The sequence below is a fragment of the Magnolia sinica genome, chromosome 14, assembly GCF_029962835.1.
Source record: "Magnolia sinica isolate HGM2019 chromosome 14, MsV1, whole genome shotgun sequence".
Classification (NCBI taxonomy): Eukaryota; Viridiplantae; Streptophyta; class Magnoliopsida; order Magnoliales; family Magnoliaceae; genus Magnolia; species Magnolia sinica.
In genome coordinates this window covers 71,385,474-71,399,121 of record NC_080586.1, presented here as the reverse complement: position 1 = coordinate 71,399,121, position 13,648 = coordinate 71,385,474, and the positions used below count along the sequence as shown (strand labels likewise).

General features: G+C 41.4%; 1 protein-coding gene across 1 annotated transcript in view; it reads right to left on the bottom strand.

Annotated features, from left to right (window-relative positions):
* Nucleotides 1-10,730: 10,730 nt before the first annotated feature.
* LOC131226131 (endo-1,3;1,4-beta-D-glucanase-like) overlaps nucleotides 10,731-13,648 on the bottom strand; it is a 32,406-nt gene continuing 29,488 nt past the window's right edge. Inside the window, exon 7 of the mRNA XM_058221843.1 lies at nucleotides 10,731-11,096. Coding sequence (XP_058077826.1) covers nucleotides 10,956-11,096 — 141 coding nt within the window. The 3' untranslated portion in view covers nucleotides 10,731-10,955. The remainder of the gene's footprint in view (nucleotides 11,097-13,648) is intronic.

The following is a 13,648-nucleotide window of genomic DNA, read 5'->3' as shown; positions in this document are numbered from 1 at the left end:
TGGGCACATTGCAGGGATACTCGACGTTCGGCCATCGGCTATTGCATTCTTCATGGGGAATCTCCCATTTCTTGAAAAACTAAGAAACGAACAACAGTTTCTCGCTCCTCAGCAGAAGCAGAATATAGATCCATGGCTTCCACATGACTCCCGGGAGTTTCAACACCGGGTCAAGGGTTCGAGTACCCATTGTGGGACTTAATCTATATGGGGAATATGCCCACGGATCTGTCTGTGCATGGGACATGGCGATCAGGGGTCGGATAACTTACCTAGCTGAGACGCCACCATGGAAGCCGGATAAGAATACTAGAATACCTGTAGAGCTTAGGATCTTCCTCTCCTTCACACCCTTTCTGCAATTCACAAGATGCATGAGACTCGAATTTCTGCTATGGTGTAGGATCGGGGACCCAACTCTCTTTTATAGAATATGTGGAGAGAGTTTGAAACCCATCACAACTCTCTCTCCCACGCTCCACATTGTAGCATCCTAGTGCAACTGAAATTGCTGTCTGCGTAAGACAGCTATAGCATTCCAGCCCTAGTACGCAAAGCTACGCAGATAAACTGCGCAGCGCATCACCTGATGTGGGGCCTACTGGTCTACTCAATCATCCAGTCCAACTGTATGACAATCTAGACCGTTGATCAGTGAAGCCCACTAAATAGAGTTCTTACATTTTCCCACTTGGGCTTCATTGAGCAACGTTAATGATAGTCATATAGAATTATTTAGAAAATAAGTTTTGATCTTTTAAGAAAATATCCAAATGGTTAACCAATGAAAATAGTTGGACAGTATGAGTAATGCTATTCAATCTGGTCCATCAAGACAGTCAGTATCGAAACGCGGTAGTCATCACAACATTTAGGTGAAGTGAGTCTAAGCACGATCACAAATACTTTCAATCTTAATAATATAGATCACGAACTAGGAAATGTGGTATAAGGATAACACGCTTTAGTGTGATGTTATGTGTCTATCCTTAAGAGGTCCTGAAACTTTTACATGTCTCCAACGAGACACGACTGTAGTTCTACTTACTCAAAATTTGCGCATATATATAGAGAAGCAGAAATAAATTTTTATATCAAAATCATCCAAACAAACTACATAAAATGAGATCTTTAAGTGTCTGTGAAAATCAAAGTACGCTCAACTCCCACTAACTGAAAACATCTGTGAGATCAATGACTCCCATGGATGTTACATGCTCCTGAAATGGCGTGATAGGGAGCCCTTTAGTGAGCGGATCTGCAATTATCTGCTTAGTGCCAATGAATTCCACGGACACTTGATGATTCTGAACCCTTTCCTTTACAACAAGATACTTGATGTCGATATGCCTCGACCTTGACGAATGCTTGTTATTACTAGAGAAGAAAATAACAGCCGAATTATCATAAAATATTCTCAATGGTTTCGGGATATGCTCCAGTACTCGCAAACCTAAGAAGAAACTTTGTAACCATAGTGCCTAATTAGATGCCTCATGGCAGGCAATAAATTCAGCTTCCATAGTGGATGAGGCTGTGGTAGATTATTTCACGCTTTTCCATGACACAGCTCCTCCTACCATCATGAAGATGTATCCTGAAGTAGACTTCTTAGTATCAACGCAACCTGCAAAGTCTGCATCTAAATATCCGATCAACTCCAACTGATCAGACCTTCTGTATGTGGGTCTAAAGTCTTTCGTTCTATAAAGATACCGTAATACTTTCTTTGCAGCTATCCAATGTTGCATTCTTGGATTAGATAGATATCTTCCTAACATTTCAGTGACAAAGGCAATGTCCGGTCGGGTACAGACTTGAGCATACATGATGTTCCTTACTACTGATGCGTACGGAAATTCTTTCATTCAATTCTTTTTTAAATCATTCTTTGGACACTGAAATAAACCAAATTTGTCACCCTTCACAATGGGCGACTTTCCTGAAGCATAATTTTGCATGCCATACGTTTCGAGTACCCTAGTAATATAGGCCCTTTGTGACAAGCTGAGCAGTCCAAGTGTTCTGTCACGACGAATCTCAATGCCGATGACGTAAGAAGCTTCACCAAGGCCTTTCATTTCAAACCTTTGAGATAAGAATTTCTTGGTGTCGCTCAACATCCTGGTTCACTGCTAGCTAACAGAATGTCATCAACATACAAAATCATCATAACGAACTTACTCCCACTGGTTTTAATGTAGATGCATTCATCTGCAGTGTTTTCTACAAAGTCATGTGAAGAAATTACTTCATGAAACTTAAGGTACCACTGTCGCGATGCCTGTTTCAACCCATAGATGGACTTCTTAAGTTTGCAAACCAAATGTTCTGAGCCAGTAGCTATAAAACCTTCGGGCTGCAACATGTACACATTCTCATTTAGATCCCCATTAAGAAATGTAGTCTTTACATCCATCTGATGTAACTCTAAATCCATATGAGCTACAAGAGTCATTATGATCCTGAATGAGTCTTTCTTAGATACTGGTGAGAAAGTCTCCTTAAAGTCAATGCCCTCATATTGGTTAAAACCCTTAGCAACAAGTCTAGCTTTATATCGTTCGACATTACCTTTGGAGTCCCGTTTGGTTTTAAATATTTATTTACAACCAATCGGCCTTATTCTAGTGGGTAACTCTACAAGATCCCATACTTTATTGTCCTGCATGGATTTCAAATCATCTTTCATGGCATTAAACCAACGAGAAGGATCAGCACTTTGTTTAACATGTGTAAAGGATTCATGATCTTTTTCCACCCCTATGTCGAAGTCGTGTTCTTGTAAGTATACGATGTAATCGTCTCGATTTACAAGCCTTCTCTCTCTTTCAGATCTTCTTAATGGTTCAGCTTGTTGGGTCTGATCTTGATTTTTCTCATCAGTGGTTTGTATATGAGGTTCTACGTGGTGCTCTGCAGTGACTGCAGAATCGACTGCATCATTAATGTCCACGTGATCTGGATTGACTATGACAGGAGTCGCAGTCCTTTGTTCCTCAAATATAAAATTTCTTATGTTCGTGCTCCCACTGTTTTCAGTGTCCTCAATGAATCTAGCATTCTCAATCTCAACAATCCTGATGGAGTGGGAAGGACAGTAGAATCGATAGCCGTTTGATCTTTCTGGGTATCCAATGAAGAAACAACTTATGGTTCTAGGATCAAGCTTCTTTTCATGCGGGTTATAAATTTTAGCCTCAGCAGAACAACCCTAAACATGTAGATATTGGAGACTTGGTTTTCTCCCATTCCACAACTCAAAAGGAGTTTTGCTTACTGCTTTGCTGGGAACCCTGTTTAATATATCAACTGCAGCATCACCCCACAGAGATTCTGGCAATGTTGAATTGCTGACCATACTTCACACCATATCCATAAGGGTGCGATTACGTCTCTCAGCAACTCCATTATGCTTTGGAGTACCAGGCATAGTGTACTGAGCAACAATGCCACAATCCTGCAGGTATTTAGCGAGTGGCCCTGGATTGCGTCCTGATTCGTCATATCTTCCATAGTATTCACCACCACGGTCAGATCTGACAACTTTAATTCTCTTATCGAGTTGATTTTCAACATCAGCCTTATAGATTTTAATAGCATCCAGGGCATCTAATTTCTCACTGATAAGGTATAGGTACCCAAAGTGAGAGTAGTCATCTATAAAGGTAATGAAATATTTGTAGCCACTCCATGAGGCTGTAGGAAATGGTCCACAGATATCTGCATGTATAACCTCTAACTGATCTACACTCCTGATTGCACCTTTCTTTCTCGTTCTAGTCTGTTTCCCTTTTATGCAATCAATGCATACTTTATAGTCAGAGAAGTCTAGAGAATGTAAAATTCTAACAGATCTACAGTCCTGGTTGCACCTTTCTTTTTCGTTATAGTCTGTTTCCCTTTTATGCAATCAATGCATACTTTATAGTCAGAAAAGTCTAGAGAATGTAAAATTCATTCTCGCACAAGCCTGTTTAATCTCTCACGAGATATATGGCATAACCGCCTGTGCCACAACATAGAGAAATTCTCATAGTCTAGTCTTCGATTGGATCCCATTACATTTCTATGAAAGGTATTAATATTATAGACGTGAGAGGCAATCAAGTCTAACTGGTATAAGTTGTTTAATAAAGAGCCGGTTCCAACTTTAATCGAATTAAAGTAAATACTAAAACTTTTATTTCCAAAGTGGAACGAATATCACAACTTGTCTAAACAGGAAATTGAAACTAAATTGCGCCTTATAGATGGCACACAATGTATTTACTAAATTTAAAAAATGACCAGACTTCAACTTAAGCCTATAGACTCCTATTGCCTCCACGTCAACTTTGACGCCATTGCCTACGTATACTGAGCGCTCTGCATCAGTTGGTGGCCTGGCCTGTAGTAATTCCTACATAGAAGTGCATATGTGAATAGTAGTTCCTGAATCTATCCACCAGGAATCTGTTGACACATCGGTCAAATTAGATTCAAAACAGACAAGAACAGAATGATTACCTTTCTTTATGAGCCAATCCTTAAAACCTTCGCAGTCTTTCTTTAGATGACCCGTCTTTTTACAAAAGAAGCACAGTTTGCCTTTAACCCGTTTGCGTTTAGATCCATTTCCAGATTGATTCTCATAGTTTCCAGATGGAGGACCAGAAAATCCAGTATTAGAACCTTGTTTCATCTTCATTTTACCTTTATTCCCTTGCCTATGCCCTTGTCCTGAAGTCACCATATTAACATTTTAAACTTTTATCATCTGTCTGATCCTGTCTTCTTCTTAGACGCACTGAGTGATGAGTTCATCCAATGTCCATATATCCTTCAGAGTGTTATAGTTTACTAGGAACGTACCGAATTGGGGAGGTAGGTTGTTCATGATCAAATGAACCAGTTGATCATCAGTGAGTACAAGCCCTAGAGCATGAATCTTAGAAACAACTTCGATCTGCTCTATAATGTATTCACGGATGTTGCCTTTTCCATCGTAGGACGAGCTTGTCAATTTATTCAGAAGAATGCCCACTTCAGATTTATAAGATTTCTTGAATTGTTTTCCCATTTCAGTCAGGAAAACTTTGGCCTTGTTTGTTTCAGGCATGACACCCTTCATCGATTCAGAAACTGAATACTTAATGACTTTCAGGCATGTATCATTTGATCTAAACCATGCAACCCATCGATTATATTCAACTTCAGTGGCATTATTAGATAGCTTTGGCGGTTCTGGTGTTATCAGGGCAAGATCTAATTGAAGACAGCCCAGTACAACTTTGATGGCGTTCTTCCATTGAGCGTAATTAGATCCATTAAGGGCGGGGACTTGATTCTTATTGGTTGGAATTGAGACTAAAATAAAGGAGATACATATATACTCACATTAGTTCATAGTTTCACAAATCAATTTCGTGAATATAAACAAAATTATCAGGCAAAGTTAATCAATTCAGTTGCTAAGGGAGGCATCAACTGAATCATCTAGGATGACGATGGGCCCAACCATCTCATCTTGGTGAGAATCTGTTACATCATCATCATTCTTCCTGTAGGAGGTAATAACAACATGTTAGTGATTCTCCTAAACATGAAGCTAAGTGATGTAAGTCATGTAAATCTGAGACACTCAACACCTGTGGGTGAGATGAGTCTTTCAGTTTTATATTACCAGCACCATTTACTTCACTCGTTCACTTGACTGCCAAATGGTAATCGTTTGTGTTTTCATTACCATACGCCTGAAAAAGTGAACGCAACTGTATGCAATCCTCATTATTGTTGAGGGTCAAATATTGCATATCAGACCCTGATTACTGTCTGATTTTACATACACGATAATACCTAATATTATAATTTAATCGTGTTTTTGTTGCAGGATGTAATAAGGAGCTTTGATTGAAAAAGAGTATTAAAAGCATGGATTTAATGCTCCGAAGTCATCAGAGGAAGGAACAGAGTCCAGAGGACTAAGATCAACGAATTTACACGCTAGGGATCCGAGGAAATCAAGCCGTTCACATTAAAAAGGTCCGAAAATGGTTCAGAATGCAAAATCTCAAGGTTTCCACCATCCGTTCAGCTCGAGACTCTATGTGTGGCCTGAGGACCATAAATGAACCGTACACGTCAAATTTCAGCTATTGGATCCCTCTGGAAGCTGCCCAACGGACAAATCAGCCCATAAATCAATGATTTGGGGCCCGCCTGGTATCTGAAAATGCTTTAATTTGGTTCTTAACGCCTTAAATGGAGTGACACATCAAATGGATAGAGCGGATTTCTCACAAACATCTCCATAGGACCTCATGTACATCACGTATGTACGGTGCACAAGTGCACCAGCCGAGCACTAAATTTCTCAAAGTCGGTCAGCGCATGCTGACCGACTCTCTCTTCTCCAATTCAAAAAAGGAAACAGTGTCCTTACGCATGTCTGCCGTTTTCGTGCAGTGGGGCCCACACCTCATCCAAATAATCAATTTGGACCGTACATTGTGTACAGAGGAGGGGTATTAACCTCACCTAGGTGATCTTTTGACACCATGTAATCTATGGAAAAATCCTAGTCGTTGAACACAGTATGGATGGCGGAGTAGAATATCGTGTGGATCACACCGATTTATCTTCAAAAACATCCCTTCCAGAATGGTTTTTCGAGTATATTCCAAAGTACGGAATGGATTTCCTTATTGGCGTCAATCAGTGGGACACCAGCCATCACAGCGTCGACGTACACCGACTCTGTTCGCAAGCAAGGGCGTCGTCGATTGCTGGTGGGCCTCCATATTAGTTCAAAAGATCAATCCGAATCGTCCATCATGTAGAGGGACTCAATATTGTCAGAACCATTCTGACCGTTTTCAGCCATACACGCATACATGTTCGCTACAACGATCACAAAAGGACCATTCAAATACCGTTGCAGCAGGAATTCTTCCTTAGGCAGCATCAACGGACGATCAAAACAGACCATGTCCGGTCGAAATTTTGAGGAGAAGCTGATGGACGGCATGGATCTCTCAAATGAGAGATAAAGTGGGCCCCACCAATCATCATTACGCAGGAACCCTCATTGTTGCGTGATTCAGGGTCCGACCCTATTACAAACAACCTGCAAAAGGCAGGGCGGTGCTCTACATACATCCACCGTCTTCAGCGCCTATAAAGGGTGAGAGAGAGAGGGAATGAGGATCCTTTGGACGTGGGCAGCCGTGGAGGCATCCTTCAACGTGTGGAGATGCCAGCTTCGTTCTCCTCCTTCCTTCTTCTGATTTTTTTTCTCTTTTTATGCTTTCCTTCAAGTTTAGCTTGATCATGTCTGGCTAAGCTTGTAGCGTGATGGGAGACTTTTTGCTTGTGTCTTTTGTTTAGATTGAACTTATGTTGATTTTAGTTTAATTAAGGGAATGTTTTTAGTTTTTAATGGTCTGTTGTGACTAAAATTACAATGGGCCTGCGATAGCTTTGAGTATGTTCCTTTTCTTTTTATGTTTATGGCGTCAAGAAGCCCTGTTGTTCACCATCGTCTCCTAGGCATAGTCAGATGACGGTACCCTTCCTAACCTTCATACATTGTTGATTGGTTGGTAATTAGTTTAATTCTGTTGTTTACTTTGTCTCCTGGGCATGGTTTGGTGATGGAATCCATTCTAATTCATATACCTTTCATCTCTTTAAAACTATATTAAAGGAAGTTCAGTTTAATTTCCATGGTTACACCTTTCAACTGGATGAAGATGGACTCTAAGTTCAGTTGAGTTTTTGATGCAGGCATAAGATCTCCCTGATCTCTACAAGTGGATCCTCTGAATCCTTAGTGTCTTTTTCCTGAATTCTTTAAATTTTTGATAATTATTTCATCATTATTCCCTCAATTTCATTCGATTTAGATTTCATCTTAATCTAGTTCTAGTTCTAGTGAGTTTTAGATTACGCACAGGTTTCAGTCCATTGGGATTCGACCTCGGTCTCACCGAGTTTATTACTACATCACAACCCTATACTTGGAGAGTGAACAATTTTCCCAATGTTATAAGTATGTACTTGTAAAGTTTTCATCGATTGAGGTCACTATGGTGGCTAACACAACCGAATCCAAAAATACAAATATAGACTTTAGGATTGCTATTATAATCCTGCCTCTCAATGGATTATATCTAAATTATTCTGATGTGGCCCACAAGATGATCGGTTTTGATCATTGGAAAATAGATGAATTACAGAGAGAAACCGTCAGATATGTTTCACTTTCTATGATCCAATAGTCTATGTAAGACTATCAAGGATGGGTAATGGGCCTAAATAGGGGCTTCATCAGAATTTAATCTGAATGATCTATACATCATCCTTAAGGCACTCATAATTAGAATATCATAAGATGGATGGTAATAATCAACAATCCGTTTTATTCGACGATAGTGTATACACACCCTTGATCCCCACCTAGTGAATACTTTATATGATATGCCTACAGAATACATCATGGATGGTTTAGATCAATTAATCAATGGTTAGAGTGTAAATACCAATGCCAACCATATACGTGTGTAGTCCATCAATGGTAATGAAAATCGGCCCCATAAATCTTATAGAAGACTAGGCCCAAAAACAGGGGAGTGGGCCCAGATTGGGCCCATCAATTCATCAGGCCCAGCAAAGGAGAATCGGTCAGACTTATTGTTTGCGGGTCCAGATTCGAATGGACTGTAATCTGGTCTGTTGATCCGATATAATATAGGTCGATTCATGACCTATCGTCTGCCGCAAGAGGGAAAAGAAGAAAGAAAAATTTCGGCCTTTTTCTATCTGCCGCACACAGCAGCTGAAGAGAGGGAGATGAAATCTCTAGCTACCGCAGCTGTACGAGCAGACAGCCAAGAAGATCGGCCACCAACAGCTTCCACGATCCCGTCTTGTTCTCCGGCAGTCCTAACACCAAAAAACGGACAGAGAAGCAGCGGAAACAGTTTCTATGGTTGCTGGCAATGAAGGTGGGTCCTGAAAATGCCATCAATGGCTCCTGAAGCAGGGAAGATAGGGAACGGTGATCATGACCTTCGTTTGTTGATCCAACGGTTAGCAATGGCTGCCGGCCCAGACGATGGAGAAACGGCATGACTGGTAAGCCCTAATGGGATTGAAATCCCCGATTTATACAAGATTTGGGATTTTAAATCCCTAACATTGATACAACTGGATTCAGGGATGCGAAGATCCCTAATCGGCTATATTTTGGAAATTGGAATCTGAGATCCCTGATTGCTAATTTGGGGATGGAAATCCCTAATTCTTGATTTTGGGGATTCAAATCCAAAATCCCCAATTTCAAATCTGAAATCCCCAATTCCAACTGGAAATGGGGTATAGGACTGAAATCCCCAAATTAATTGGATTTGGGGTTCGAAAAATCCCTAATTAACATATAGATTTGGGGATTTAAATTCGAAACCCCTAATACTGGTAGTGAGGATGAAAATCCCTAATCGGATTCGAAATTCGAAATCCCAATTTACCTGATTTAGGAATTTGAAAGTCTGATTTGGGATTTGAATCCCTAGGGGATGAATCGAAAATAGATGAATCTGATCATCCATGCCTATGCACAGTTAGCTCTGATACCAACTGTGGGACTTAATCTATATGCGGAATATGCTCACGGATCTGTCTGTGCATGGGACATGACGATCAGGGGTCGGATAGCTTACCTAGCTGAGACGTCGCCATGGAAGCTGGATAAGAATACCAGAATACCTATAGAGGTTAGGATCTTCCTCTCCTTCCACCCTTTCTGCAATTCACAAGATGGGACTCGAATTTCTGCTATGGTGTAGGATCGGGGACCCAGCTCTCTTTTATAGAATCTGTGGAGAGAGAGTTTGAAACCCATCAGAACTCTATCCCCCACGCTCCATAGCATCCTAGTGCAACTCAGATTGCTGTTTGCTTAAGACAGCTATAGCATTCCAGCCCTAGTATGCAGAGCTACGCAGATAGACTGCGCAGCGCATCACCTGAATTGGGGCCCACTGGTCTACTCAATCATCCAGTCCAACTGTATGACAATCCAGACCGTTGATCAGTGAGGCCTACTAAATAGAGTTCTTACACCCACCAGTGGTGAAATCCCACAACGTGCGTGTGTAAGCATGTCTGTGTGTGTGTGTGTGTATAAATAAATAATTTAAAAAAAAAAAAGAAAAAAAAAGAAGAAGCATGCACTCAACATTCAATATAAAACACACATTCTCTACAAAATCCAACGAGAAAATAACAGGCCGCATCCAACTTATTAGGACAGTCTACCCAGATCGGCAGGTACTTGACTTAGCCAAATAGATTTAAACTAGTCCAAGTCCAATTTCTGAACCTTTTCTTTAATTTGGATCAACCATGTTGGCCCCAGTAAAATATCAGTAGTGTCAGCCAACTTTCAAGTCGAGTCACTGGGAGAATCGGTACTTCCCAGTGACTGATTGAATGACGTGCATTAACGTGTTCTAGCGATTGAATGTCGTTTATTAGGCCACAATGGTGTAAGAAGACCCATCTACACACCATGGGTCCAACCGGGTGGATGCCCCGATCCAGACAAACACAACCCAACCCAGCCCAGAACAACCTAAACCTGACTGGATTTGGGTCCAGGTCTTCAAATATGTTATCAAGACCCAAATGCAGCAGTTCCTTCTTTTCTTCAGGCAGATCCAGACTAGTAATAATAGATATTTGGCAAGTAATATCCAAAACCCACAAACAATCAACTTAATAATGGCATCCGCAGACTCATAGGAATCACTGACTGAGAGTCCCACTAATAACACAGAGGGAAGTAGGTTATACATATAACTCATACTTCACTCACTGAATCCCACTAATAACACAGAGAGAAGCAGGTTACAAATACAACTCAAGCTTGCACTATCAAATGTTGTTTTTAATCATATACAAAGTATCTTCTCTTACTTGACATACTTAGTGAACCAGGCCAACAAGTCCTGATGCGCTTCTTCTGCCTTCTTCACAGCTGTTTCATCATCAACGTCATACCTCGTTGTCCATCCATGTTCCACCCCCGGGAAGATCTTCACAAAAGAATCCACCTGTGGAAAGGCCAGCAGTTTTCAGCCATTGATCAGTAGAATCGTATGAATGCAATTTCTGGAAGTGATAGAATGCCGTGAATGCAGTGATTGATATCAAGCTAACACTACATATGTAGATTCACTATTTCAAGATCAGGTCGGGACACTAGTCAGGTAGGCCATGTTTAACTGAAAAAAAAAGCATGATTGTTAAAAACCAGCTGAATTTTCCTAACCCATCCACTTATTTTTAGTATCATGGCATACCTACTGAGTGAAGCATCTTTATCATTAGGTGGTAACATCTACACGGTGAGTTCCACCTGATGAATGGCTTGGATATTTCACATCTGCCTTGCTGGCACATCTGGTTGCATGTGCTGACTTGGACACTCATGTGGACTTAGCAAAGCTCATATAGACTAATGGTATTCAAGCAAATTGAGATTTAAGGCAAGGGGATAGATTGATTTTGCACATATGGAGCTGTTTTGTACGAGAATTCTTCAAAACTAGTTAAAGAGGAAAGAAATCAGCATCTAAGGCTTAGGTGCACATATGGTACATTTTGTAGAAGGTACTGAGTACTGATCGTACCAACAAGCAAATTTGTGTGCATGGTGATGGAACTAAGACAGACAATCAATGGCCATCTCTTGTATAAACCTTTAGACCAAAATCTGCCTTTGGAAGTTCATAACTGTCTGATCCATGAACAGTCTTCTGAAAGATTAAAAAATGTTCAGAGCAAAGACTGGGGAAAGAATATGTAGACAGAATGACCTGTGTCCCATCCATAAGGTACAGGGGGAGCAACTCAGGCCAGTTGGGTCAGGTTGAGGGTCAACCCGAGCCGGAACCAACCTCAAGTGGACCCATCTTGCAATCTGACCTGACCTGAATTCCTCTATACTAGACCTTAAACCACCCAACCAAATTTCAAACTCGGTTGGAATTTTCCAAGTTGGGTCAGTTGGTTCAACCCGAACCATCACAACCTGACCCAACAAGACCCAGACTCAAGTTGGGTCAGTTGGTTCAACCCAAACCCAAGTTGCAGCCCCAATAAGGTGGCAGATCAAATCGTTGGTCTGGATTTATCAACAGATCAGCCAATCTGCACCACTTCCAGCCTTGAACAAAAGCCTGGTTGGTCCTAGTAAAACTTATCACAAAGACATATGTTTCAGTTTTATGGAGAACACAATGAAGTTAATAGTGACCAATTGTGCATGTGTAAAGATCTGCTTTTACATCTCTGTATTTGGGACTTGTTCGGAACCACACCCGATCAAGGTTATTTGATTGCAGGTCACTCCAGTATAAGATATGGAAACTGGCAGAGGGTATGCTACTTCCTCTAACACGTTGTATGCTAGGGCGGAACCACACCCACACACTCACGCCGTAGTGGGATTTCGCCACCTATGGGTACTCGAACCCTTGACCTGGTGTTGAAACTCTTGTGAGTCTACCACCGGGGCAAGAGTAAGGACCTAGAAGTATATGCAATACAGCAATCTACATATGAAATAATGTTATTATTATAGATCCGGCATGCATACTTTTATCTTATTGGCTATTGCATAAATCAAATTACAAATCTCTACACTCTAAATATAAATTTAGGTTTGATCTTTTTTTTTTTTCTTTTTTTCTTTTTTTCAAAAGAAATCTCCATTTTCATTGATTTAAAGGATTGCTTACAAGAGGAACAGGGGGAACGGGACAAAAAAGGCCCAAGGCCCCCTGCTATACAAGGGAGACACCTTCGGGAGGCCCACCCCATTGGGCACTCCTATTGTATGGAGGAAGAAGAAAGATTAAGAAAAACGCACCGCCCCTAAACCTGCCCTGTCTAGGACGAGTTCCCCTTTGGAGATGAGAGGGAGGCTAGCGACAGATTGAAAGAAATTGACCTACTGATTAGCACTGCCCCAGTGAGCAAGGCTATCGGCCATTAAATTGGCCTATCTGGGGATGTGATTGATTGCAATAGAAACAGAGGCCCTGGTGGAATCGAGCTGATTTTTCCAAGAATGCGCAATCCATGGGGTGTTTCTTACTGAAGAGAAAAGGCCAACAACTGAAAGGGAATTGCTCTCGACCTCGATGTTGGAAAAACCTATGTCCCTGCACAATTTGAGGCCGTCAATGACTGCCTTCACTTCAGCCAGGAAGCTCGAACCCACGCCGTAGCCTATGGAGAATGCAAATGAGAAATCTCCCTTCTCGTCTCTGCAAACGCCTCCGCTCCCGGATGGACTTGGGTTGCCCCTGGACGAGCCATCAACATTCAGTTTCACCCAACCTCTGGGAGGTCTTTTCCACTTCACAACTAACAGTGAGAGAGGACGGCTTTTCCCTGGAACAAGCCCAAAATAAGCCACGACATCTCTATCAGTCTGGGATTTAGGAGGTGGGAGGGGGAAGGCGCTGGACAGATGGGATTTAGGAGGTGGGAGGGGGAAGGCGCTGGACAGATGGAAGAGCCAAGTCTGGACATTGTAGATGGAGAGATTTGCCCTGAAGGGAGAATCTTCAAAGTGCCGCTCGTTCCTAGCCTTCCA